The sequence below is a fragment of the Erithacus rubecula genome (genome assembly GCF_903797595.1).
Source record: "Erithacus rubecula genome assembly, chromosome: 13".
Classification (NCBI taxonomy): Eukaryota; Metazoa; Chordata; class Aves; order Passeriformes; family Muscicapidae; genus Erithacus; species Erithacus rubecula.
This window is the reverse complement of record NC_136665.1, coordinates 9,740,809-9,763,164: the sequence shown is the minus strand read 5'-3', so window position 1 is coordinate 9,763,164 and position 22,356 is coordinate 9,740,809. Positions and strand designations below refer to the sequence as shown.

Below are 22,356 nucleotides of genomic sequence, written 5' to 3'. Positions count from 1 at the left end.
GCTGTATTTAGTTTCAAGGAGGCTTTGAAGTATTATTTTAGGGGACATGAAGCTGAGATCAGAGGTGAAATGCCTGGTGTGTAGCTTAAAATTCGTGGGTCGGATCTTCCCACCCCTTTCTTGGACAAAACCTGGGAGAAGGGATTCTAGGGTTACATGGACTGCCCCGGGGGGACACTCCTCCACTTTGATATCAGAGGTGGGATTTGCCTTGGCAGAACTGACTGCCAGACCTGCAGCCCTGAACCTGCAAGACAGACAAGATCCCTGGAGACTTGGGCAACCCAGGGTTGGATCTGAGCTTTCCTGGGCTGCTGCCCTTCTACAGAGCACAAGCAGCTTTGAAAGGAGGATTATGACTTCTGTTTCCAGCAAGACAAGGGGTAGGCATTGCCAAACACACAGGACCAAGGAAGGGATGATGTGGGGGACAGAACTGCCCCAGGACATACTGGAAGGAATGCTGGAACTGGACATCCCAGTCCTGTGCTTTGCTCTGCTTCAGCCCTTGCTCAGTACAAGGGTTATAAGGGGGATAAAATGGAGGTCATATCTCCCAAGGGGAGCTACAGGGATAGATGCACAAAATAGTCAGTGTCTCTCTAAAAAAAACTGTGCAAATATTGCTTAAATAGAAGACATCAGCTGCAAAATTCAAGTCAACCTGAAATCACCCTCAATTTTTTCAGATTAGCTTTAGGGTGTGGAAGGAGAATATGCCAAGAAATGAGAGTTTCTGGCACAGATCTCCTTGGAAATCAGGAAAAATAAAATCCTTCCTGTTAGTTTTATTAAAAATTCATTTTGACTTGGAAGCAAAGCCACTGCAGATGAGTGATGGCTGCAGGGCCACCACTCTCAATGGAGCACCAACAGACAGGGAGTAAGAGCAAGAACACTTTTCACAGACTCTCCCTCCTCTTCACTTGCACTGAATGTTTAATGATTTCCAAAGGGACAAAAATGACTGTTTAGCCAGTCGTGTAGCAGTTTCCTTCTTGAAATCAAAATGCAGATACTGCCTAGTGAGGCAAAGCCTTGGAAATAGAAAGGCCTGTGTAATGAGATGGACTGTCCTTTCCAAGCATGAGAAAGCTGCAGTTGAAGGGCAAGAAGCTTCTTCTGCACCGTCAATGTCGCTTAAACTCAGCATTACTCACTAGTTCAGTACTACATCTGCTCTCTGAACAAAAAAAGATTTTTTTTTTAATGTAGAAGTATGTCTCTGTTTCAAAGTAGCTGTGCAAAACCAGTTCTTTTTTACTGAACTCCCTTGAAGTCTTGGCATATGCAGAGCATTGGAAACTGTTCCAGTGACAAGTGAGACAAGTCATTATTGCTGCTGTAAGTTCATAGCCTGACAAATCCAACTCAAGCTGAAGGAAGGGAAGCTTCCTAGAAAGGAACAAGGTGTGCTTCATTAAGGGATGAGCTCAAACCATGCAAGAATGCTCATTACATGGCATCCCAGCCACATTTTGACAATTTAATCTCCCTTTTTGGCATAGCACAGAAGATGGAAATAGACAGCAGTATTCATGTATTGAGGTGAGGAGTTCTAGATACGCCTCTGTAGCTTCCAAATGATGGAAATTATTTTATTTAGTAAAAGCCTCCCCCTGCTTAGATCCACACAAGTACATGGTAATGTTTTAGTCCTTAGGAACATGGTGCCTGCTGGGTTATTTTCAAGTATTTGTTGAGGAGGACTTGTGGTTTGAGACAAATAATCTAGTGCTCCAGAGAATACCACATCTAAATGTTAAGTGGCATTTGCTGAAGTCCCCTAAGACAAGTCTGCAGGCTTCTTCTGACCTCAAGTCTTTTGCAAGGTATTTTTCATGCAGGATATCACTTCTAGTCTGAACCCAGGTGCACCAAAGGTTCTTCATAGTCAATCTCCCCCAAGAACCAATGGTTCTTAAAAAGGGGCTTTTCTATGGTTCAGACTCCAGCCATGGTCAGACTAATCACCTCCAGTCCCAAGCTGCTATTTCAGGGAGTGGATGGTACAGAGAACTCCTGACCAGCAGTACTGTAAGAGTTCTTACAGGAAGAATTCAGCTCAGCACCCCAGCACCTGGGAAGAGGCAGAAAAGCACACACACCTGGCACAAGAGGGTCAGAATGTTTCTGAGCTATTCCTGCATGAATGAAGTACTTTGATCAAGTATTTGGGGCTTATATGGGCAAATCTTCACTAACTTGGAATCATAGAATGGTTTGTGTTGAAAGGGACCTTAGAGATCACCTATTTCCACCCCCCTGTCATGGTCAGGGGACACCTTCTAGGAAGAGAGCTGTGAATAAAGAAGGAGCAAGAAAGATGACACTTCACCTGTTCTGTGAAGTCAAGATACTGTTATTGTAACTTTTTAATAAAGCAGTGACTGTGCAATTCCTGGTTGTATGGCAATGGTTGAAAGAAAGACTTAATTCCCTGAAACACTTAGACACAATAATACTGTTTGTGGCCAGGCAATTTCACTCCTAATGTGGAACTCTTGATTACTTCCTGCAGAGTCAATTGCCTGTCCTCACTTTTATCTTCCTGATCCAATTTTGTCAGCAGTCCTCTGTGTTGGCAGAGATCTTAATTGGTTATTCTTAACTAACTGACAAACTCATTATAAGTTCAGATGTCAGAGGTAGCATGGGTCTCTACATTGCCAAGTTTTTCTGCAAGATTTTCCAAAATCTAGGGTGGAATTATTCCATAAACTTAGAAACTCAAGGATTTATTTCTTAATCATAAAGGGCTTATGTATATTTTAACATATTTTGAGATTAAGCACATTAATTTCCAACGGAATCTTGGCACATCCCAGTGCTGCACTTCAGCCTTGCCCAGCTACAAGAGGAATCTTTGCAGCAAGAGGCTTTACAGGCTCTGTCAAAATCAATATCAGCAGCTACTCCTCTGGGAAATTAGGAATGTCACAGGCAAAGCGTTTGCCAAGGCTTTCAGCATGTTCCAATTAATTTACTATTCCATGTTTGCTGTAGACCTGAGGTAGGAAGGAAAGTTGAATGTAAGCAGTTAAACATGAGCTGTGGAATGCTGCTAAGACAATGACTGCTGCAACAGGAGCTTTAAAAGATGAAATGTTTATTCACATTTTGAACCAAAATGAATTTTAATCACAGGTGAGATGCAATGGTTTAAACCATTAAGTCATCTACAGATGACCTCAGAGTTGGATTCAGACTTCAGCCTATGGCTGCCAAATCAATATGTGCTATTTCTTGGCTGCACTGAGCTAATCTGGGTGTCCAAAGGCTTTAGCTACTGCAGGCTCCTAAAATGTTATTTAAATTCTAACACCAAGGCAGCTTCACCTCTCACAGGGAGGGCTGCCATGCTGACACAAATAAGGAACCTATCTGCCATGAGTTTTAATCACTGCCTTGTTGGTTTGCTCTCAAAAAGGGCCAGATGTAATAGCTTTAAGCTCCAAAATGTGAATGGGGACCTGTCCTACTAGAGGTGCAACTACTAGAATAAAGATGGGTGGTAACAAAAAAAAAAAAAGAGTATTTAGTTAGATGAGTCCTTGGCTGAAATCGTTTTAGGTACAGGGAAAGAAAGCCAAAGGCATGTGGGATGTCTTTTCTGCAGAAAAGCTTAAAATAGAAAAGGAAATCAATACTCATTTACAGTATCTGGCAGTCACTGAACCAAAACATACATGTACACCTACAGCTGAGCAGAAATAACAACATTTATTTAAACCACAAGCTGTTATTCTGCTGCAGGAATGCTGTGTTTCATGTGGAACACTTCACCAGAGACTGTACCACATATTTCTGGCCATTTTTAAAAAGCCTTAACAATATCCAGAGCAAATACTTTCAATACCACAGTTATTAACCCCACCAGCCAGGCCAGCCTTGACTCCTTGGATTCCTGGCAGAGAAAGGGTGAGAGCTGGTGTGGAGGAGAATGTGCCCAGCAGGGAGCAAACCTCTGATGGGCAGAGCCCTAAAATAATGCCTCAAAAGAGAAATATACACCTGGGTGTGAGAACGAGGCAATGTTTCCACTATGCAAAATTACAGGCTTCAAAGGAAGGAATAGTGTTTAACAAATCAGCATTCCCCAAACACCGAAAGTGAAATGAAATGTAAACAAAGTGAATCTGCTGATTGCTTGTTTTTTTCCATCCCCCAGCTCTGAGAAATGTGACCAGTAAATAAATAGGATAAATAATAACAGCAGCTGGCTTTTGTACAACACTCCTCATACAGAAAACCCAAAATGCTTTACAAATGGTGCAGCCAGGCTGCTTGCAGAGGTCACACCAGGCAGAGGTGAGTGGCATCTCAAAAGGTTCTCTGGTCCATCACCCCATCCCAAGAAAGGATCAGCCCTTCTTCCCACTGCCACAGAGCACAGAGGTAAAAAGCCTTTCCTGTGGCAGCACAGCATGGCAGAAGCAAGGACACAGCAGGAGTGAAAACCTGACTCTAAGCAGCCAGCAGGAGCTTAACAGCAGAGTTAGGATATCACCATGGCTTCCCTGTGCTACATGCATGGGGCCACAGTGAGCCTGGATAGAACAAAATCAATTTAAAAAAATCTTTCTGTCCTAATGAATTTGTGGGTATCTAATAATGTTAGAGAGATGCTCTGTGCATTTTCAGGACAACCTGGGTTGAGATGCTCCACACCCCTTGTTTGGGGAGGGACAGAGGATGACTGAATGCTGATTGCTTGAATGTCTTTTTAATGACATGAGATTATGAATGATGCTCAGAATACAGATTTGAATGCTCCAAATATTGTAGACTAGCTCCCACATAAAATTGAAAAAATGAAGAAAAAGCTTAACCATTAAGACAGCTAGATGCTATCTTACAGAAATTTAATTACTGCTTCCTTGTCACTCCTCATGTCTTTCACCCAGCAAATTAAACCATTGCAGATTTCTGGAATTGACAGTCAAATTTGAAAGCCCACTGAGATAGTTTTGAAAATAAAAGTTAAAAGTACATTGAAAAATTATAAAAATAAGCTTATCTTGTCTGTTGGTGAACCAACTAACCTGCTGACATCTACAGCAAATGAAACCAAATTCTGTTCTGTTCTAAAGAAAGGCCAATGATTTAGGTCTTATTCCCTCACTCTGCAAGCTTCAAGCTTGAGCAAAGAAGAAAGAAAACATACAGAGCAAGACATCCATCACAGGTCAGACAGACGTCTGAAAAAGATCAGCAATCTTTCTTGCATACCAAATCTACAGTGGTTTGTCCATTTCCTCTTTACCTATCTGTACACAACACCAGAGCCAATGATTACCACCCTGTTACTGCTGAATGTTTGGTTTTAGCCCAGTCATCAGTATTTTGTTCCCCTTTTTTCCCCTGTTCTTTCTTTTCAACAATTGCTGCTGAGACACTTTACTTGTAGCAGAACAGCAGAGAACAACTAATTCATCACTTAGTAAATTTTATTTAAAATCTCTCTTCAAACATCAAGCCTTGTTCAACCACCAGCTGCCCAAGGAATAACTTTCTTTCTCTCTCTGGCAACTTTCATCCAGACACTCCAGCCCCAGTTTGTATCACTTTACTGGATGCCTGCATGCAATTGTAGACAAGGAAACAAAAGTAAGGATAAATGGAAGTCTGATTCTGTAAATTGCTGGTCATTGTGTCTAATGACTGTCTTGACTGTGTTTTGCCTGTTCTCTGCTCCTCACTGATTTCTTTTTTTCTGTTTTCTGACACTAAGTTCTCTAGGTCTAGCTATTTGCCATCGCTCAGTATGGGAAGATTCAGAGGCTTCCATCACCAAGTGAGTGCCTGCCAAACAGAATCAAAGATAGCTCCTGGCTGGAGAGCCAGTGTCTGACAGAAAGGGGGACTCTTTCATGCCAGTGGAAGTACTCATTAAGTTTGGTGTTACTCAAGATCCTGGGACATTGAAAACTGCGACAAAAAGAGAGAATCCCTTCAGACACAAATATACTGCATCTGCCTAAGAGGAATAAACACATTCCCAAGCAAAGGAAAACCAAGACCAGGATTTATCCCCTGCCCTGCTGATGGGGATATCCCATAGGAGCATGTCTGGAGGCAGGTAAATCTGCCTGTGGCCACCAGGACAGCTTGCAGCAGCTGTTCCTCCCTGGCTCCAAGGGCACACCTTGGTACCATGGTCTGGGCAGTGAGTCTGGTCAGCTTGGGGATGCCTTCCTGCCACCACCACCCAGTAAATCCCCCAAGTCTGGTTGCTTTAGAAGATGTTTATGGCTGGGAGTAGCCCAAGGTTGGTATTTGAGACTGCTGTTCCAGTATTTTTCTTTCAGTTAACATAAGTGAAATTGTATTGGTCTGCAAGAGGAAACTCTAGAGGAGATATAATTTTAATGATGTCTAAAAACTCTACTGACCCTGATGTTTGCTAATTTCCTTCCTTCCTGTCATGGATAATAAGCCCCACTGACACAGCGTCAGAATGTCTGTAGAGTGCAGGACAGGGATGGCTGGGTGTGGCTAAGGACATAACTGGGGTGGGATGAGGCAAGGGACCTGCCTCAGCATATCTTGGAGAATCTCATGGGCAAAATGCAACACTTGGATACCTGGAACAATCAGCCATTTGCTGTCAGGGCTGTGTCACATCTCTTGCATGAGGGACAATAGGAGGTTTCAAACACTGATGGCTTCCATTCAAGTGGGAACATATTAGGACAAAGACACTCCTGGACCTAGGGAAGGAAGCTCAGCCAAATATGTCTGCAGGGACAGCTCTTAGAACAATGCAGTTTCCCTAGAAGAACAAAGAGATCAGATGTTCACCCTGGCTCAAAAAAGGACAAAGTCACAGCAGTCTGAAGGGAACTTGCAAGGCCAACTCCTCTGCTACAGACATCTAGAAAAAATACCCTCTTCCAGCCAGAACAGCTGTACCAGCCAGCTCTTGTAGATGTATTCACAAGATCTAAAAGAGCTGCTGCGAGTTCCCAAGGGATGTTCTAAGAGTGCTGGAGAAATTGAAGCAAGGAACTGTGTGCAGCTCTTTTATTATTTTCACTAAACCTATATATTCCTTATAGCAGTGGAGTAAAGTGCTCTTGTATCTGGAACCCTGGTATGATCACTGTCTGCTTCAGCTGCTATGTCACTACCAACAAACAGGTTCAGAGCATTCCTAGTTTGATGAGCTGAATAAGAGGTCAGTGGAGGGTCTGCCCAGGATAAAGACACTTGTAGGGACCAGTAGATCTCTAAATGCTGAGTGACCAAGTTGGGCATCCATCAGACTGATGGCACAAAGACAGTGCTAATCATCACACTCGTGTTCCAATTAAAGGCAAATGAACTGTTTGTTTTACAGATGCTAGGTTTGTTTATCCTTCAGTCTCAGGGAGAATAATAAGCAGAAAAATGATCTTTACATCACTATCTCCAAACTTTTCTCCTATTTCTACCTCTGCTTCTTATATTCACCATCCTGGACAGCATTGTTTCCAACTCATCAGGTGGCACACAGAACCAACACTAATTTTGCTTTTTTACTGCTCTCAGGATCAGTATAAAATACTACTGCTTTGAGACTCACAACAGGGAACTCCAGAAGTCACTTTTTTTCCAGACACTGATGTCACAAAGTTGTACACCTGTGCTAGAAACAGATCCTAACAGGGCAATGAGCAAAAGGGACAGTTTAATTACAATAGTTATTTCATTTGCTATTCACCTTTTTCCTTGGGTTCTTTGGAAAAAAAAAAATGCTACTGAAGAAGCCTGTTGGAAGTATCTGCAGTGAGAACCAGAGCTGCTCCCCTGCCTGTCAGAGTCCCTCTTACATGAAGCTGGTTTGCTAATTTGCCCATCCTCTGGAACCACATAAGGAATCATAAAAGGATGCCCCCATTCACAGTGAATAATACAGTCACATGGAGCAGAGATAACAGAGGCATTAAAAGAACACATACACAGCTGATGAAAAGAAGGGATGCTTTAGAAACTCAGGCAATAGCAATGCAGCAAGCAAAGCCTGGAATGTTGATTTGACAATGATCATTGTTATTTGCCTTTGCAGTGTGTGCAATGGGATTCAGAAAAACAGAGGGAGCTGAATTCATCCCATGGCAAACTGTGCTGACATAAGTCACTTTGCATCCTACAGATTTGGCTTTAATTTCAAGTTGACCTCATTAGTGCAAACAAAATGTTATTCAAGAATGACACTGATTAGAAAGTGCTTTAAGTATTTCTAGAGACTAACACAATACATTATAATTAAAGACATTATAATCACTGACTTGATTTCTTTTGCTTTGACTTCACCTTGGCTTATTTATTTATTTATTCATTCACTTTGGAAAGGTCTGAAAGTCAAATTCAATTCTGTCATTTGCCCATGCTTGGATCTGCACTGTTTTTCTGGAAATGGCATGGAAGTGCAGGTAATGAGATGCCAAAACCATCAAGCAATATTTACAATGTAAGGGCCAGTTCAAATAGAAAAGCAGTTTGTATTTCTGCACCACAGGCACATCTGCAAAGTCTTTGGGGAACAGAGAAATCTGTTTTCTCCTTATTGGCTTGGCCTTTCATTACTAACAAGTCAGAAAGAATGGCAGGTGTTCTTCAAAGAGTAAAAGAAATGTAAAAAGTAAATAGAGAAGTGAGTGCTTTTTGTTTGTTCAATCTTGTATTTTTAAACACATCTCAGGTGTAGAACTGAAAAAACTCTTACAAAGGCACTGTTTACTCAGACAATTGCAACTCTGTTTACCTAAACTGTGGTCAGGATGTCTGAAGTTGAGCCAGCCCATTCCAGTGTACATTAACAATGGCCCAGGAATGCGTCTGTGACCCACAGGCAGAGAACCACAGTGGATTCTGGCAAACCTCTGAGTCCTCCTAGAGACCACTCTGTGAGAGACACTCAAGCACCATGCTCACTGGCCAGGTGATGGTTTCTCTTTGGTGATTAAGGAAGCTCAGATTCATGGATGTCTGCAAATCCCATTTTCAAGTGCACCCTCTTGCTTCAAGTGTCTTGAGCATCCAGCTTAAAGTGACTGATCTACTCTGTCTGAAGTCAGTGGCAGCTGCAGCTATGACCACCTTTGAAAAAATTATTCTGAGTCAAAAAATCTCACAGGGGTTACTCAAGGTCGAAAAGAGGGGCTAAAAGTGTCCCAGAAAAAACTACTTGTGCATATGTGGGCAGAGACAAGAATGGAGGAAGCATCCAGAAAAGGCTACAGAGATACAGTCCACAGGAGAAGAAGGTCACCTCTGAAGTTCCCCAGCCCTTTAGGGGCCTCAAAGGAAATGTCTTGAGTTCTCCTCCCAACTTTCCTTCCCTTTCCTCATCAGACTCTATTCTTAGCAGCTTTGTCTGAGAGCTGGGAATAGAACATGGTTTCTTAATTCCTCACCTCCTGTTACCTCATATTTTGTCTCGGAGCACTCAGGGTGGTGGCAGAGGTTTAAGCCTTGCATGGAGGTGGTGTTTATGTTTATACAATGACTGGTTTCCCATTAAGTAGGGCTTCTTTGGCTACTGGGACATGCTATAGGCATGAGATCAGTCCTGTTTGGTTTAAATGATTTAATTCCTCCAAACAACATTACACAGTCCTGAAAATGCCTTGCCCAGCTCTTAAGCATTGCCTTCAGCAGTGAGCACTTGGTGCCAAAGAGTTGCCCGTTTTCATGGTCCACAAATTCTGCTGCTGGCACAAGACATGAAAACCACACCAGAACATCCTGCTTTTTCTTCCCTGCTGCATTCAGCAAGACCACTTAATTACACTTTAAGATGGAACTGGCTCAACAAGTTGGGCAGCTTGCAGGGCTGCTGGCCAGGGAAGCTGCACCTGCACTGCTGCCAGCAGGCAGCAAGAGAAGATGACACCCCGACCCCAGCTCTGCTCTTGGGAGTGACTTCCCATGTGAAAAACAAGTGGAAAACACTGTCTTTCTTCTTCCTTAGTCCCATTACTCCTTACTCCATCTACCCCATCTAATCATTATGACATCTGAGTGCCTTTGTGTGTCAGCTTCCTGTGAAGTAATCACCTAAATCCCCTTCTGAAACAAAGCAGACCCTGCTGAGGAACTCACAATAGGTGCCTTTCACTGGCAGGACAACCTTGGCCTCAGTGGCACTTGTAACAAAGCTTCCATATGTGCACCAGTATGGGCTGATCAGTCAGATCAACACCACACAGGATCAGAGCTGGGTATTTGTGAGCATGAAGCAACAAAGCCTCACAAAAATTATCCATCTTCCTGAAAAAAATAGGTTTTGGTGGTTAATTTTTTTTTTGTAATATGTGATAGTATATTAATCTGCTGCAGACTTTTATCCACATTTATGAGTCTGTTTAAGGAGATTAAAAAGAAGCACCATCTCCAAGGGGCAATGTCTGTCAGTCATCACCACTTTCAGAGACTGCCTGGCCATTGTCTGCTCTTCAAGCCCACACTAAGGCTACTTTTTAATATTTCCTTTGGCAGACATCCTGGGTCTTCCCCCTCCCTGGGGGAGGGATCAAGGGCGATAGGTTCTATTCTATTAGAAGGCAAGTCAATGATAATCTTTGGGCATCTGCAGTGAAGAGGTATTTCTACAGCTCTAGCTGGGATTAGGCACATAATGGATCACTGAAAAGATCCCACCTTTTGACGGTTATAGCATCATTCATTAGCCTTAAGATTTGAACCTGAATCAACAATTGAGTTAGGAGATTGAAAGAATTGCTTTCAGTATTTGAAATAAATTGTAACAGGCCTGTAAAAGTCGCCTGAGGTGTCTCTCTTTCTCTCCCTATACATGTATAGAGATCAGTTTGGCTGAACGTTTAAAATTAGATGAAAGTTGCAGAGCTTCTATATAGGAAGAAGGAAAAGCAGAGCTTCTTATGTAAAGTGAAAGGGGGCAAAGTAATGTATTTTTTGTTTGCCTATGGAAGCACTTCAAGAGCATTTTTGATCACAGGATCCAGGCACTGACTTGTTATTCAGTCACTTACCACCTCTCTCATATATAACAATTCATGAAGAGCTAATAATAAGCAATACACCCCCTCCTTACACACAAACAGGCAAACACACACTCAGGAGCTCCTTGTAAATGAGCAACACTGATCCCATCCACTTTTCTTGTCACAAAACTAGGACAAGCTCACTCTTAATTAACTGCTTGGGGTACAGACCACTAAAAAAAAATTAACTACCCAGAGGACTTAGACACCAAGTTTTCACTCTCAGCTCCTTATCATTTCTGGAACAAAGACTCATCCACCCACTGCTAATTTGGTAAGAAATTAAATGTGGGAAAAAAGCAGTTCCACAACTGGGTGATGAATGTTATGGGTAGTTAATGATTAATTACCATTATAATACAAAATGGCCTATTTTCACTGTAGAACCCTGATTTAATAGCATTATTTTTCCTTGTTTCTGAAAGGCAGTGAGTAGAAGCAACTGCAAAATGCTCTGTAGACCAGGAGATCTTGAGCCAGACCCCTGTCCTACAGCCTGACCTGTGCAATGGGGCTGTGGTGGGGTGCCTATGCTATTCCCAGCTAACCCAGCCCTATGCTATTCCCTCTGTCCCTTAGTTCTGTAGGCATAAGCCCCAAGGCCAGCAAAGTTGGACCCGTGTCCCTCTCCCAGAGGCTGGTTTGGGCAGAGGATGGTGTCTAACCTGTTGGGTCGTCAAGATAAAGTTTAACTCCCTACAACAGATCAAACAACTTTTTCCTGTGACTGTTTTTCTAGCTATATAAAATCAGCACAGCTCTTCCTGTTGGCTTGCAGAAAAGGAAAACAATTAAACAATATCCAGATTTTTATGAAGTCGATACCTTCATAACAAGTGGCAGCAGAAACACATGCCAAGCCTGCAGATACTGGAATAAGAAAGATCATAACTATGGGAGCCGCAGCGGATCATAATTAGCACAGAAAGCAATTAAAGAGATTATTCAAATTATGAATTATTCAAAAATATTAGAAAAAAAATCTCTATCTGATTCTTTGTCTGTGTATATTACACAGGTCAGTTTTGAAATTGCAATTGCCAGCCAGTGAGAGAGCTCCCTGAATCATTTACTAAGCATAAATAATTTAAAACCAGTCAAAAAGCAATGCAGTCAAACATTGTGCCTGTTGCCCTACTATTACTATTGAAACTGAACTCAGATGCTGATGTGAAGTTTGTTGACACTGAGAAAATCAGAAAGAGTGGCCATCCCAGAGCCTGTATCCCTGTCCTCCCTGACTGCCTGTGCTATTAATTTGGGGATAGTTCTTTACTGCTGAGAGGCATCAGCCACCTGCCAGAGCCACTTGGTGACTATTGAACTGCCAACCAAGCCAGCAGTGCATGGAATGACAGTAACTCCACATTTTATATCTGCAAGGCTGACTCGAGCAAGTTAAAGTTTGGAGAATGCAATCTTTACAGTAGGGACTTTCTCAGCTGAGAGAAAGCTGTCTTAGGGGCTCTGTAAAGCTCCGTGTACACAGCCCTGTAATGCCAGTCAAGCTGTAAATAAGAATTGCATTAACAGAGTGGTATTTCGTGATGGTAGAAAGGATATTTGCTCAAAAGTGCTCACCTGGGAGGTGCTGCTGGCTTCCAATACCTGCAGAAGAGATACTGCCCATCAGCATTGATGATATGGGGCAGATCCTTGTATGGGATGTTTTGAGGACTCCGCTTTGGCGAACTTTCCTCTGGCATTCTGGAAGAATGACCTGCAAGGTGTTAGAAGAAACAAGACATACTTTAAAACGAGTGAAGACAAGATAAAAGCTGATGGACTTGCAAGCCACAGACACTCAAGAAAGTCAATCAGTAAGGCAAGCACCACTGATGGGAGGCTGCTTCCAAAACCTCAGCCAAAGAGCCCCCAGAATCACTGCTTTAAAAGAGAAATGTAGCAATTTTTGTTGTTTAGAGAAGACTCACATTTAGAGGTAGAGCTTTGGGGGGAGAAGGGGGGATCAAGAAGAAGGAAAGATCAATCCACCATCAGTACTTCATTTACAGCTTTCTATTCCACACTTCTCCCATCTGAGTTTATTTTGCATCATTATGTGAAACGGATCCTAAAGAGAATATTTAAACTGCAATCAAGAGCATATTATGCAGCAATCGGTACAGATATGAAAAGACAGCTGCATAAAAGATTTATCTCTGGCGGAACATCTCCAAAGAACAGTGGAGGGTACACAGCAGAGGTATCTGCCACCGTCTCATCCTTAAGATCTTCTCTGACAGACAGGAAGGTGGCGGCGGCGGGGAGCGAAACATTTCCAGGAGAATTTTGCCACAAACCTGTTTTCATCCTGTGCAAGGGTTTGCATTCTAGTGAGGAGCCGGCATCGCAAGGCAAACGCAAGCAGATGAGGCTTTTAGCATGTCGCTGCGGAGCCGCGATCCGAGCCCGCAGCCCGCGGCTCCCGGCGGGTCCTCCCGGCGCTGCCGGGGCTCGCCCCGGCTCCGCTCCCCGGCTCGCTCGCTCTTTGAGGAAAGTCGCTTGGGTAATTCACCACTTCTCCTTCATCACTTTTTTTTTTTTCTTCTCAAACAAATTGCGTGTGCGGGCTGAAGTGGCGGTGGTGGGAGGGGAGGCTGGGAAGGGTTGGGGAGAGGGAGGGCTGGAGGGTGGGAAAGCTGCAGTCCACTTTCCAGAAGCCGCTGCACGTACATCAAAGGCACCTTGAACACATGCAGCTGGAGCGGCTCACAAAGTTCCTGCCGCGGCAGGTTGTTTGCAACTTTACTTCCTTCCTGCCACTTACAGTTTGGAGGCCGCGGCGATGGGGGGAGGCGAGGGAGGGGGAGACCTTTTCTCAAAGCGATCCCCGCTGCGAATCCATCTCTCGTGTGAGCGCAACTTCCCCAGCCCCGCGCTGCCAGGCGGGGAGCGGGAGAGAGGGGAGGAGGAGGAGGAGGAGGAGAAGGAGGAGGAGGAGGGAGGATCCAAGCACGGACGCGATGCCAGGTCGCCAGCCCCGCACACGCATCGTGCAGCCGCGGGCGGGCGCGGAGCCGAAGCGCGGTGGCTCCACCGCACGGTGCGCACGGGCTGCTCCGGAGCAGCGCACAGCGGCGGAAGGGCGGCTGGGCGGACGGAGGATGCATGCACGCAGGGATGGATGAAAAGATGGATGGAGGGGCGGGCGGTGCTGCCGCACCCTAGGCTGGGCTGGGCTGGGCTGGGCGGGCAGCGGGGGAGCCCCGCGGTGCCCCCGGGCGCGGCCAGGGCGGGGACACGGCCGCCCCTTCCCTGCCCTCCCGCTGGGGCAGCTCCCGCAGCTCCCGCAGCCCCCGCAGCCCCCGGCACCGGCACCGGGAGCGGCCGCTCAGCTGCTGCGGGCTGGGGCACAGCGCAGACACCCCGGGGCGGCGGCTCGCTCAGAATTTCAGAGGGAATTTCAGAATTTCAGAGAGAGGACACCGTGGAGCCGCGCTGCCTCCTGGGCATCCCGGTCCGGACAGCTCCTTGGGATACCAGCACCGAACTTGGCCGTGTTTCTTGTGCATCTCTTCAGGCTTTGAAGCCATACCGGCTCAGATGCTACTTCAGAGAAGTACCCAAGCTTTGCACCCTCATTCAGGGTAAAGGCCGTTTATAAACACAGCATATGATTTATACTCAAATAAATCATTATATCACTATAGATTATATGCAATGCATGTGCTGCTACTCTGTAATGTGAGATCTATTTGGTGGTATATGATACTTGCTTATAAAAATTGTCACAGCAAGGTTCTCTGAAGCCAGAATTGCTCCCCAGCTTTAAGGCATCCCAATACAGCATTTTGTCATTTAATACTGCTAAGTGCTTAGGATTTATTGAGCACAGATTCATGCCTTTTACATTTCATCAGCTCCTTTCATTTCTACATGCCTACAAATGCCTTGAAATGTAGGCATGCTTAGAGGTCTCAAGCCTAAGAAGAGGCAGCTTTAACCATATTTTTAAAGTGAGGCAGCATGCTCATCAAGTGCAAATCTGTGAACAAAGGCTGAGGAAAGAAATACGTGCTAACACTAATAATAATAAATGCAAAACCTCAGAGATGAGCCATATAAAAACAAAAAGGAAATCAAAATCATCTTTTATTTTATTCATCTTTCAGTGTCATTTATATTAAATGCCTAGGGGGTTGTTAGTTATAAATGGCAAAAGCAAAATTACATGTTCCTGTAACTGCTGTTGTTTGGGGAAAAATAAACAAAACCAACATTTATGGTTGTTTATAATGAGTGAGATTTAGGTCAGATGGCTCTTAAGCAGAGCCCTGGGAGCTGTACCTGGAGCTGTACCATTTGCTAGGCCAGTTACTATCTAAGCATGAATGGGTGGAATTAAAGAGCTATCACAAGCCAGCTCCAGAGTTGGTAGAAGCAAGGACATATATAATTATTTAAATTATACAGATCAGATAATAACTGGATTAAGAAGAAAAGAAATAAGGAAAGAAGCCTCTTCCCCTGCTCAGGGTTTATCTGCCAGGAACACTTCACTGCTTCCCTACAGCCATCCATGAAATCTGATGCCAGGAACATGCTCCTCTCCTGCTGTTGTGCTGGGAATATCAGAGTTCCCAGGGCCACTGAAGGGTGGAGGGAGTTTAGGAAAAAATCTCTTTTTAAACTTCTGGATAAAAATAGCATCTCAAGGAAAACAAGGGCGAGATCCTGTCTTTGAGAGCCTGTCCTGGTCAGTGCAGATATATGATTCCCTTGATACCCTGTTAACCTTGGTGTAGCTAAAATTGGAGACAGCATTACTGTGGTGCAGCCTGCCCTCTCTGCAGGCCCAGATCCTCACCACAGCACTGGAATGAAGAATCAACCAACAGCTCCTTCCCTTCTCACCATCTTCCCTAAGACCCCAGGAATCTGAGGACATTTCTTCCCATGGGTAATGCACATGTCCCCATCTCAATGTTAATAACATAAAAATGAATGAGGAGCAACTGCTGACCTGTTGCCTTATTATTTTGCAGAGTTTAAGCTGTGGATGAAAAGACACCAGAGAAAACTGGGTTGGGTCTGGGGAATTAGTGTACCTGATACCAGACTATACACCAGGCTTCAGCAGAGCAATTACTGCATATGGCTCCCTGTGAGAAATCAAAGGGATGCCTGAGCATGCAGAATTTATGAGGCTGTAACATCTTCTCTTGTCTTGGTAGAGTGAAATGCATTTTAGAAATAGATTTAAGCTAAATCAACTCATAATGAAAAATAGATTCACACTTGGTGAATCTTCATACTAACTCAGCAATTACTCAATCCTTGTAGGAAAGGATGTTTGGTTTATTAAAGACTGAGCCCTTAATTTAAGTGTCTCCTTTGACTCCCAAGGTATGCACAGGAATATAGAGAAAAGGGGCACACTTTCAGATGAGGCAAATTTCAGGAAAATGGTCAATTGCTGGAATGACAGAGTAAATACATCAATGACAATTGGTATCACAAAAAGTGGAGAGAGAAGAGAAGAGAAGAGAAGAGAAGAGAAGAGAAGAGAAGAGAAGAGAAGAGAAGAGAAGAGAAGAGAAGAGAAGAGAAGAGAAGAGAAGAGAAGAGAAAAGAAGAGAAAAGAAGAGAAAAGAAGAGAAAAGAAGAGAAAAGAAGAGAAAAGAGGAGAAGGATGATGGGAGAGCACAGCAGGCTGGTGTGTAGCTCTGATAGTAGAGTAAGGGAACAAGGACTTTCTTTGCAGTTAGGCTTTTGTTCCCAAAATGAATTTTTAATGGATCCCATCCTGTTGGCATGCAAAGGTAAATAGAGTGTCTGAGATCCTTCTGCTCTTGTTAACAACACCATGTTCCTAAATTTTAAAGCAGTGGTGTTGTTTGAGAAGTACATTTGATAAGCTGTGTGTGCTAAACCATTTGGGATTCTGCTCAATAGGACTACAAAGTGAACTTTTGCTGACAAGAAGGAGGAAAAAAATGTCAGAAGAGGAAGACATAATAATAAAATACATTAGGAATATGTGGTTATGGAAGAATCTGCTGCAAAACCAAAAAAATGCTGGAAGTAGTCAGGGAGCAGCTGGAGAGAGCAACAGACAGCACTAGCAAGAGAACATGTGGGAAATGATGGGAAATGAAGCATGAAGAGGAAGAATTGAAATCAAGTGAAAAGCAAAGAAGCTAATGTTGCTAAAGCTGTCAGTTTACAGTAATTAATTTGGATTTTCCCTTCTCTTTGTTTTCTTTATTTTTGATTTTTTAAAAAATTATTTATCCCTAGACAGAGTCCAGTCATTCACCTTTACTTATTTCTGCAATCTGCCTTTGCTTTCCAGTTGGTATTCCTGAATAAGACATATATGGGGATGAGACAGGAATGGGGGCTGGGTTGAACTGTTCTCATTTTCCTGTAAAATATCTATTTTAATGTCTTGCAGCCAAAAAAGAAGCTTGATGCCAGGCAAACCAGATTGAGGAAGAAAATACAAGATGAAAATATTGTATTGGTCAGGTTAATCTTAACAATGTCAGGAGGAATTATAAGTAGCTCAAGATTGTTCTGTAAAATTCTACAGCCCCATGGACCTCCTCACAAATTAGTGTGAAATGGAGAAAGGTTGAAGGGTAAGCACAGGGAATACATGAGTATCACAGAAATTGTTTGCAGGCTTCCACTGATTTGTTTTCCCTCAGCAATTTCACCTTGCCAATCAGTAGGAATGAAATTATTAGATTAAGATACAAGTGGTTTAATACCCTTAGGTGTAAACTGCAGTCAAATAATAAAGTAATTTTACCATGTAAATAAAAATAAATAGTGGTAAAAATAGTCCCGAATTTTTTTTTAAGTAATAAAAATTTGCTAATCATGCTGTCATGTAAAGTCACCAATCTGTGACTTGCAGACAATAGCTGTATGAGTGGAGTGATTAGTATCTTGCCTGTGCTCCTTATTTACCAGGGGAAAAAATACACACTTAAAAATACAGTAATTGAATATCACTTTCAGCCTTTTAAACTGGTGTATAGCAGATTGCCTATCCAACATAGATGCTAATTTGAGAACTGGTTGTTTTTAATTACAGAAACAATGCATATTTTGTTGGGTGGTTCATTTGTTTTTTGGTTTGGGTTTTTTTTTATTAAAAAACCCGCAAAGTTATTAATACCAGCTTCTGAGACATTCTTAGTATGAAAAGGAAAGCATCTTCTAAAGGCAGGAAATTCAAAATGAGAGTGGAAATTCTGCCCTAGAGCTTTTTTCCATAAGAGGGAGGTTGATGGAGTTATTCTAGCAGCCTTTTTGTGTGAGAATAGCTGTGCCTTGGGAATGAATAGGTTTTTGCAGAGGTCTGGAAGTGCAGAGGCTCAGAGTGGTGTCTCAGCTCTGTTCTGTGGGTGGCCAGCACTAGAGGGCACAGCCTCAGCTCTGCTGGACCAGGGCTGCTACCAAAAACCCCAGCTGGCTTGGTTTGGTTGTTTTTATTCATTCCACCCTTTATCTAGACATTTTCTTTAGCATTTGTCCCATTTTATCTTTGCAATTTCTAAATAGAAGTTTCCTGTGCTGGTGTATAATTAGTCCAGTTTTCCCTCTGGATTTATTCACATCACTGGAATGAACTTCAGTGGTTTACCTAAAGGGAAATCCTGCCCTTGTCAATGTGAGCACAGACAGCTTAAAGAATTTTTTAACAGAATGGCATTTCCTTGCATATGACCATAGTAATGTTCATAAAATGTTGGTCACCTTGGCAGAAAAAGGGATTTGGGGGCAGAAAACATAATCAAAATGAACCTGAAGGAGAAGGTCCAAACCTTTGAATTTTAATATGGATAAAAATCAGAGTAAGATGACACCATGAATTTTTCTCTAGCAGGAATTATGGTCTCAGTTCTGAGGAGTACCTGACCATTTTTTTCCTCATTTTTATTTCTGAGCATTATTTCACCAGGGCTAAATGCTGCAGCCAAAAGCCAGCACTACCCTGCCATGGTTAGAGTGGTGCTTTATTTTGGTAGCTGAACTGGAAGCATTGACTGGGGAAGGGTTGTTATTGTGCCACATGCTTTTCTTTGCAATTGACAAAGCAGCATTTATCACGCTTTGCATTCCAATTTTCCCTTGCACGTTTTTCAGCTCATCATAACATAATTATGTTTCTGTTTCCTTCAGCCAGGGGCTGATACTTTCTTTTACTGAGACAACAGCTGCACTGCACAACCTTGATGAATCCCCATAAGGGTAAAATGAGTCTGTGGTGCTTGTTTCTGCCTTGGCAACCCAAATGTTCAAGCTCTTTTTTTTTGACAAATGCTGTTCTAAATGCATCCAACCCTGATGCTTTCATAGCATTTCTCAAAATTAGATTTTATATTGTAAATTAGACTTCAAATATTAAACATTCTGTCTGCTTTGTAATTTTAAAGGCTTCCTATGTAACACTTCTGTTTATGGTGTTTATAGGTTATAGACTCTGAGATGGAATTTAGAAGGCTCTAGTTACTGGTGTGAAATTTGTATTTTGAATGAAATTATGTGTGACAATAAGCCCAGTCTGAAGGTCTGTTTTACGTCCCTGAAAAGCATCTTAAGGCAGCTTTCATAGTACAGGTGAATAATTTCCTTGATTACAGCCTCAGTTGCTTCAGCCACACTGTGACATAAAGGTAATTACAGAAACCCCACTCTGAAGGGCATTATCTGCTAGTGATGGAAAAAGATACTCCTTATTATAAGTTGTGGCGATATTTTATTTAATTCCAATGTAGTACTTAGAACCTGGGATTTTAAAGTACTTCAGAAAGGAAGAATGATTTTTGTATTTTACAAAGGAGAAACCAGGGCTCAGAAAAGTAGGGCTCAATGCTGGAGGCAAGCTGAGGGCAGAATCCATTCTTAATGGATTCTGATTTTGTTTACCCAATTGTACCATTGTACCTCCCACCTCATCTCAAAATCTATCCAGTAGAGCTCTGTGTACAGTGGAAGCAGCAACTTTTTCAGCCACTGAAGATTGGCCAGGTTTGTAAATATATGGGATATTGTGGCCTGGACAAAACCATAGCCTGGACAATTGCATTCTTCAGGGCAACATTTTCACTCCAGTTTTGCTTTCTATCCTATTGCTCTGGTGCTATTACTCCTGACACCATAATTGGAAGATTGTTTGGGGAAGATTGTTTGTATTTATACATAAAAATTACAATGAATCTGTACATGGAGAGAAGAGTTTAACTGATATGATCAGTCCTATCAGCAGTATCTGTGTGCTCCATGATCTAAGGATTTTTTGGGATTCTTGAGAGTATTTTAGTTTTGTGATGTTTGAGTTCTGTCCACCACATGGACACTGAAGCAATTGCCTGGAAAGCAATTAGATGTTAGGTGTTGATGGGGACTCTCCTGCCCAGCCAGGGCCAATTTCTCTCAGTGGTTCTGCTGAGGATAAAAAAAACCCAGTGGGCTGCTTGCTTTGGAAAGACAATGAACACATGGCTCATGAGAGGAGCTTGCCTTGTGCTCCTTCTTCCTTATAATCCTGAGGCAAATTCTGGTGTATTTCACTCAGATATATTTTAGCTTTTTTTTCATCTATCATCAGTTTCTTTAATCAGTCCACTCATGTTCAATGTAAGATGTGCATTCTCTTTCTGATTCATGTACACTAATTACTTCATAACATCTGCCTAACAGATTTTGTAAGAAAAGTAACTCTTCAAATATTAAGGAAAAAAAAATAATGTATGAAATCTTTCAAATCTCTATTACTGGGGTTTGTGATCCACAGCTGACTGGATTCATTTCCCAGTCAGGAAGCTGGTTCAGCAAAACAGCTGCATTAGTTATTTAACTGGAGGCCTGATCCTGCTCTTGCTCACACTGATGCAAAGCAGGGATAGTACCAGAGGAAATAAAAAATATCCCTAGTGTGAAATACACCTTGCAGAACAAAAATAAAGCATTGTGCTATGGAAAACAAAAGAGCTGTAGCAGATACTCTGCCATCCCGTGTAGGTGTTAGGCAGGACCTTAATGTCTTGCAGAAACCTTGTCCCAAATCCACTGCTAGCTCCTGGGAGGGTTCTTTTACTGTGGTATCACCAGGTGACCAACAGAACCAAGGCCCAGTTGTGCTCAGTGTTGTGCCCTAATACCATGAAATCACATGTGACCTATTCTGCACTAAGCACCAGACTCATTACTGTTTGCATCTGGTTCATAATTGTTCCCTCTCAGTTATTTGATTTTTACAGTGTCTGCTACAATTATTTTATACCTTCTAGCACAGGAAAATGCACTCACTGGTTTTTCTCCTAGGCTGAATTAATGCATGTGGTAATTGACCCAGGGGTAGGTACACGGAAAGGAGAAGCCAGATGAGAAGCATTGCAGTGAAAAATGGGACAAAGCATTCCAAAGTATCTCCTGTATAAGATGGCAATGCTTCTTGGACAAACTCAGGACACAAAGGGATGGTTACCAGAGCCTTATATGCTCTAGAGATGTGTCCTCAATCCCCAAGGCTGTCATCTGATTTTATTGTAAATTAGTAGCATGTACTGTGAATAACATCAAAAGTTTCAGTATCTGAGAGCTCACCCACCCAAATCTCATCCTGTTTCCTCCAACACAAGTTATCCATTGGCTGCAGTCCTGACTCTCATGTAGCAAAGGTATCTGTGGTTTTGTTTGTGCTGTGGACTCATACGATCAGTTCACATCTTTGCAGACCCACTGGAGGGGATTCCTGGACTCCTGCAGGTGGGAACCTTCCAGCCCACAGTACCATGCTCTGACACCAGCACGTGTTTATTATCACTTGCTGACTTTTTTGGGTACATTACTCTGGAGTTACAGTAAATTTAATGGGAATTAAGCTTTGGAGATGCTACACTTTCAGACACAAGAGGAAGGAGAGCTCCTGGATGGAGATATCTACGCGAAGCTCCATAATTCCTACACCTTTTTTTTGAGGAAGAAGATAGCAGATGGGAGGCTGCAACATTCAGCTCCTAAGCTGGGGAGACTCTTTCCCTCCCTTGCTTTGAAATGTGTACAAGAAGCACTGACCAACACATGAAGCCTCAGCCCCATCCCAAACCCTCGGCCTAGCACTTACAGGGATGGGATCACAGCAGCAGCTATGCTTTGGTTTAAAACAAGGGTAAATTCCTTGAATTCTGTGGGGCTGGGTCTGACAGGAGGCAGGGTTGAGACCCACAGCTGGGTGGCTGCTGGAGCCCAAAGCCCCTCTGCAGGCAGCCAGCTCCCCTCCCCAGGCTGCACCCAGCAGTGCCATCTCTGCTGTGGCTCATCTGCCTCTCCTCTGTGCCCAGCTCCAAATCTCTCCAGCAATATGTTCTGTAACAATTAAGGA

General features: G+C 43.0%; 1 protein-coding gene across 2 annotated transcripts in view; it reads right to left on the bottom strand.

Moving 5' to 3' along the window:
* The window catches only part of MGLL (monoglyceride lipase), a 97,587-nt gene that overhangs the window by 44,978 nt on the left and 30,253 nt on the right, over positions 1 to 22,356 (bottom strand). The window contains exons 1-2 of one of the 2 annotated variants that reach the window (XM_079316599.1): positions 13,316 to 13,752; positions 12,594 to 12,732 (exon numbers count right to left, since the gene is read on the bottom strand). In XM_079316599.1, coding sequence (XP_079172725.1) covers positions 12,594 to 12,732; positions 13,316 to 13,325 — 149 coding nt within the window. In that variant the 5' untranslated portion in view covers positions 13,326 to 13,752. Of the gene's footprint in view, positions 1 to 12,593; positions 12,733 to 13,315; positions 13,753 to 22,356 lie in introns of those variants that run through there. The other variant, XM_079316598.1, reaches the window with a different exon arrangement.